Genomic DNA, 5,861 nt, shown 5'->3' on the forward strand with positions numbered 1-5,861 from the left:
CAGGGAGGCCTGCTCCAGAGGCAGGACTACAATTCCCAGAGACGCCGGGGTCTCGGCGCAACAGAGCCGGGTCTTACTTGATGCTCCGGACTGGGACTCTGTGACCAGGTGCTGCATCCTGGGGTGGTTGGTTGGGGTTGTGTAGGCTGTGCGGTTGCGTCAGTGTAGCGGGAGAATGGTGAATAAATGGGACAAGGATCAGGTTACGAACCGAGGAGACGTTAGCGGCAGGTTATGCAAGATGGAATAGATAACTGGGGGAAGAATTGACGGGCCCAAGTCCAGGTCCGCAAAAAACCCTCGGGACTGAAACTCCGCTTCCTCTCATTGTCTGCATCTTGCTTTGCACAGGTTTCTGGGGGCAGATTCAGAGTTGCCTCTTGTACTCTTGGTTGATTCCAGAATCCTCTGCACTTCAGCCCTCGCAGGGGAAGCATGCCGAGACCCCGGAAGAGGCTGGCTGGGTCTGCCGAGCCAGCTGGGCCAGGTGAGCTGCACCTAGGCTGCAAAAAGGCGGCCCTAGTTTCTCTAGGACCTGTTTCGTACTGCTCACTTTCAACTCCCTGTCTGTCGGGAGAATCCTTTTGTGGATTTTCTGTTACGTTATTCCTAATTGACTTCCATCTTCTTTATTCTTCCCACCAAGCTTATACCCAGAGCTTCTTGTTTGTTCATTAAAGCAATAGTAGATAAGGGGTGGCTTGTACTAAGGTTAATAACATACAGTTCTGCTGGGTGGCTCAGTTCGTTGAACGTCAGACAGTGGCTCAGGTCATGATCTCACTGTTTGTGAGCTTGAGCCCCACACAGGGCTTGCTGCTGTCAGCGCAGAGCCTGCTTCAGATCATCTGTTCCCCTCTCTCTCTGTCCCTCCCCAGCTCCCGGTCCTGCTCTCTCTCAAAAATAAATAAAATACTAAAATTAAAAAAAAAAAAAAGCCTAGTTCTGCTGTCATGGAAAATGCAAACAGACATGAGTGAAAAGGTCTAAGAAACTAGATGGCTAAGGGTGTGAGGGCAGTAAGGACTGCCAGAAACGGAAGTGGAACTTGAATCTAGCCTTAAAGAACGGGAAGTCTTTCCTCAGGCAGAGAAAATTCAATGACATTTTTATATTCACAAGAATGAATGGCATTCTAAGTAGATGAAGTGCAGAAACAAAGCAATTAAAGTACTTTTGGGAATGGCAGAAGTTCCAGATTGACTACAATACATTGTGTTATTTAGCAACACATAATGGTATTTGCAGTGTGCTTACCTCCAAAGGGACCACCTGATCAACTAGGCTAGGGAGGTTCTGAGTATTAGACACCCATAAATGATACTTAATGAGGGCTGATGTAGGAGAGATGGGACTAAATTCAGAGGCAGTGTGGTACAGTCATTAAGGGTGGATCCAGATAGACCAGGGGACAGTTCCCGATTATATTGTTTACTAAGTGTGTAATCTGGGACACATTTAGCAGATGAACAGAATATCTCATTATACAGATTAACTGAGTTACTGTTAGGGTAACAAATAGAGCTTAGGGTCTGTCATAGAGTATGGATTTAACAACTCATATTAAGCTATTGAGTGCCTAATATGTTCCAGGAACATTTTCTCTAATTCTCTTAGAATAAAGTCATCTTTGCCAAGTCTACAAAGTACAGAATGAGCTGTTTTATCCAGCTTCTTCTGGCACCTTCAAGGAGCTGAAAGGAAGCAGGCCACAAAGCACAGTGAGCAAGCAAAAAAGAACTATGAGATGATAATTATAATAATAGCTCATATTTATTGAGCATTTATTATAATGCCAGGCATTGTCTAAACCCATTGTTACCACTGTTGTACTTAATCTCTAAAACAAGTTTGTGGAGTAAGTGTTTGGTTTCCTCATTGGAGAGAAATAGCCTCAGCAAGGGCACAGAAGAGAGTGAGGTAAAGAAAGAAAATTACTTAACACAAGTCAGAACTCTGCTAGGACTGTCAATCCTGACCCACAACCATGTAAGGTATTCTTATCCCACTGAATGGATAATCCAGAAGATACCCTGTGAAAATGGGCATTCCTGTCCCATTTTTATAGATAAACTGAAGTTCAGCAATTCAGTTGCTACTGCTAGTAATTGACAGATCCAGGATTTGAATCCAGGTCTGACTCCAAAGCATGTGCTTTCCTCACAATGCAACATTACTTCTCAGCCAGCATGACCAGTTTCTGCTGTTTGTTTCTATTGCAGACAATAAGGGACCAGCAGGAAAACGTACCAAGACTAAGAATCCAGTGGGGGCATCGGCTCAAGTGGTTAACTCCAGCCCTCAGAAGACTTCAGCCTCTAAAACCTGTGGGAAGAATCTAAGTAGTTACTGGCTGATGAAGTCAGAGGCAGAAAGCCGATTAGAGAAAGGTGTAGATGTGAAGGTGAGACCAGGTACCTGTCTTTAATCCCTTCAAGCTGTTTTTTTAGATAAGAAATAAATATGGGACACCACAGAGTCCACCAGCTTCTCTGAAGGGTAGAGTTAAGGGAAAGATAATAAGGAAATAAGGAATAAAATCAGCAAGGTTTATTACTAGCAACGTAATAAATATTTTAGGTTTTCAGGTCTTCTCATTGCTGTTGCAATTCTGCTGCTATTGCAAGAAAGTGGCTATGGACGATATGTAAATAAATGGTGTGGGTGTGTTTTAATAAAACCATTTACAAAATTAGGCCTAAAACCTATAGTTTGCCAAACCCTGACCTGGGCAACATTTCAATCTTATGTTGCCTTACTCTTGCCACCTGCCATAATCCTACATATTTCTCTGCCAACAGCTAGTATTTATTCAGTGAATTAATATAAACCAATTTTAATAATAGCTTGGAGAAAAATATTATAGAAGAAATATATAGTACCTTAATGAGTAAAATACAAATAACCAACACATTATCATCTGGATTATCCATTCAACTGATCTTCTTAATTAACAAGGATAACAAGTTACTACAAGGCTTACTTGCATGTGCCCAACAGAAGTGGCTTTGCGGAACTACTTCCCAGTAAACTACATACTCCCACTATAGCAAGTAGCACCCTCAGTGTAGGGGAAGAAACTACCTACTTCCATATTATTTCCAGTTGGCTTCAAGATTGTTTAATGAATGGGTTCATTTCCTGTTGCCTAGTTCAGCATCGAGGATCTTAAAGCACAGCCCAAGCAGACAGCATGCTGGGATGGTGTTCGCAACTACCAGGTAAGAGGGTAAAAGCAGGGCCTGAGACCCAGGCGTTGAGTAAACGCCTGCCTCCTTCCATGACTTATTCAGTAGCAAAATCTCTTGGCCAACGGCCCAGATAATAAAATAGAAAATGTATTCAAAAATACCTTAATTACTCTGCATGCAGTTTGCAAATGGTCTGGATACAAGTCTGGGTGTTTCAGTAAAGGCAAGCTGCAGAAAAGAAAACCTCATCTAAGGAAAGCAGACTTGATTTCCACTAACAGCTAGTGTTTTCCAGTGGGTGAGGAGGAAGGTAGTTGTTTATTCTCCCCTGGGACAGGCCCGGAACTTCCTTCGAGCCATGAAGCTGGAGCAAGAAGCTTTCTTCTACCATAGCAACTGCAAAGAGCCAGGCATCGCAGGACTTGTGAAGGTCAGTTGTATAGGCATTGGTCTTAATCCCTCTCCCTTCAGGGAAACTTACTCATGTAGATATAAAAGAACAAAGTTTAAATCAGTTAACAAAAAAGAAGTACCCTCCTCCCCATCCCTGATGTCACCACTCAGGCCTCTTCAGTATGACAAGGACTATAACAAGGCCTTCATTTCAGGTCCCGCTGGTACAGACTTCTCATTTCTGTGCCTTGGTCTTTCACTCAAAAACAGGCCTGATGATAGCTCTTCCAGATCAGAAGTTACTAGGATAAAATTATGAACTGCAGGTGGAAAGACAGTGGCACCAATAATAACCTTTAATACTTGGTTTTAGAACATTACTTTTAAGATTTTATTAAATAAGATTGATTCCTATGCTTGCCTGTATATTATTTCCAGATATCTGAACCTTCATTGGCTCTACGGCACAGCCGAAGAGGTTAGAATGTGCAGGGTCAGAAGTGAAAGTCAGACTAGAATTAAAAATTGGCCCTGGAGGGGCGCTTGGGTGGCTTAGTCAGTTAAGCATCCGACTTTGGCTCAGGTCATGATCTCACGGTTGGTTCATGGGTTTGAGCCCCACATCGGGCTCTGTGCTGATAGGTCAGAGCCTAGAGCCTGCTTCGGATTCTGTGCCTCCCTCTCACTCTGCCCCTCCCTACTCATGCTCTCTCTCAAAAATAAATAAACGTTAAAATTTTTTTTTTTTTTTAAATGGCCATGGAGCTGACTGTACAGGCAAATGATTGGAGACTTGGTTTTGTTTTCAGATTGTGAAGGAGGCTTACCCAGACCACACACAGTTTGAGAAAAACAATCCCCATTATGACCCATCCAGCAAGGAAGACAACCCCAAATGGTCCATGGTAAAGATTACTATTTTTGCTATTTCATGAAAGGAAAAGAATGGACAAAGAGAGGGAGGAAGAAGGTGTGGGGTATCTTTAGGTCAAGGTATAGAGTCCAGTTCTTACTCAGATGAGGTTACCCTGGCTTTGGGAATAGGAACAGAACACTGGCAGCCCTACCTATAAGAACCTCCCATAAGAAGCTAAAGCACACAGTGGACAGAATCTACCTGCACATGTCTTTCTGTCCCATACACTTTCTGTCACATAGGTGGATGTACAATTTGTTCGGATGATGAAGCGTTTCATCACCCTGGCTGAGCTCAAAACCCATCACCAAGCTCACAAAGCCACTGGAGGCCCCTTAAAAAATATGGCTCTCTTCAGTCGCCAGAGACTCTCAATTCAGCCCCTGACCCAAGGTAAGAGTGGGCCCTTTCTTTTATATTACTCACATACTAGAATGACTACGTGAACTCACATTTATTACTGATTAAGCTTGGGCACAGTATTTAACCTCTTTGAGCCTGTCTACTCACCTATAATATCCACGAAGGAGGAAATAGGTCTGGAGTTACTCATTACTATGTGCCCAGCAGTGCTTGGCACATAGTAAAACATTCCATAGTTTTTGAATGAATGACAACCTACCTCAGTAACAATATGAAATGTCTGACACAACCTCCCTGTTTAAGAGACACACCTCCTAATTCTTTGCTTTCTTTTCCCCCTTTTTTGGTAGAGGAGTTCGATTTTATTTTGACCCTGGAGGAAAAGGAACCAAGTTAACTGGGACCCTGTTGCTGGAATAGACAAGGCATTGTTCCAAAGAATTCAAGCTTTTGTAAGACAGAAGGAGGTGTGAGAAGGCTTTCTTGTTATGTTGACCTGGGGTTGTGTACGTAGGTGATTTTCATGTACCTTTTTCAATAAAACATTAATATCAAAGTTGGGAAGCTTTTCTTTTAAAGTAGCACTGGGTGTGGTAGACTACTCCACTGCAGATCTTCTGCCCATCAGTAAGGTGCAGGGTTACCCTCTACCATCTTCCTTTACTGTGGCAAATTCCAGGGTGCAGGGTTCTGTCTATTACCCCTACTGAAATGAACTTTTGTCTTTCTACACCAGCCTTCCTCAGATGCCCCTGAAGTCATCTGGGTCCCATAGGGCTTTAAACCACCAGCAACATCAGCACAGGTTGCCAGGTGAGAATACAACTGGGATTCCTTTCTCAGCATATGCTTATCTAAAATGGGTGTGAATAAAACATCAGTGTTCGCCAGGGGCCGCAGCCACAGAGAGGGCAGGTGTCATGTTGGATCAGGGTGGGTGTCTGTCTCCCCTTTTGTGTGAGTATAAGACAGTATAAGACAGAAGAAACCACAGAACC

The 5,861-nt window shown here is 43.2% G+C and overlaps 1 protein-coding gene across 1 annotated transcript; it reads left to right on the forward strand.

Moving 5' to 3' along the window:
- Positions 1-19: 19 nt before the first annotated feature.
- Positions 20-5,419, forward strand: THYN1 (thymocyte nuclear protein 1). Its single transcript, XM_025928501.2, has 8 exons — positions 20-108; positions 352-487; positions 2,223-2,404; positions 3,153-3,221; positions 3,529-3,621; positions 4,394-4,489; positions 4,743-4,893; positions 5,214-5,419. The coding sequence occupies exons 2-8, from the start codon at positions 436-438 to the stop codon at positions 5,258-5,260; spliced, it is 690 nt and encodes a 229-aa protein (XP_025784286.1). The 5' UTR covers positions 20-108; positions 352-435; the 3' UTR covers positions 5,261-5,419.
- The last annotated feature ends 442 nt before the right edge of the window (positions 5,420-5,861 follow it).

Source organism: Puma concolor, chromosome D1, assembly GCF_028749965.1.
Source record: "Puma concolor isolate L17-30 chromosome D1, mPumCon1.1.hap2, whole genome shotgun sequence".
NCBI lineage: Eukaryota > Metazoa > Chordata > Mammalia > Carnivora > Felidae > Puma > Puma concolor.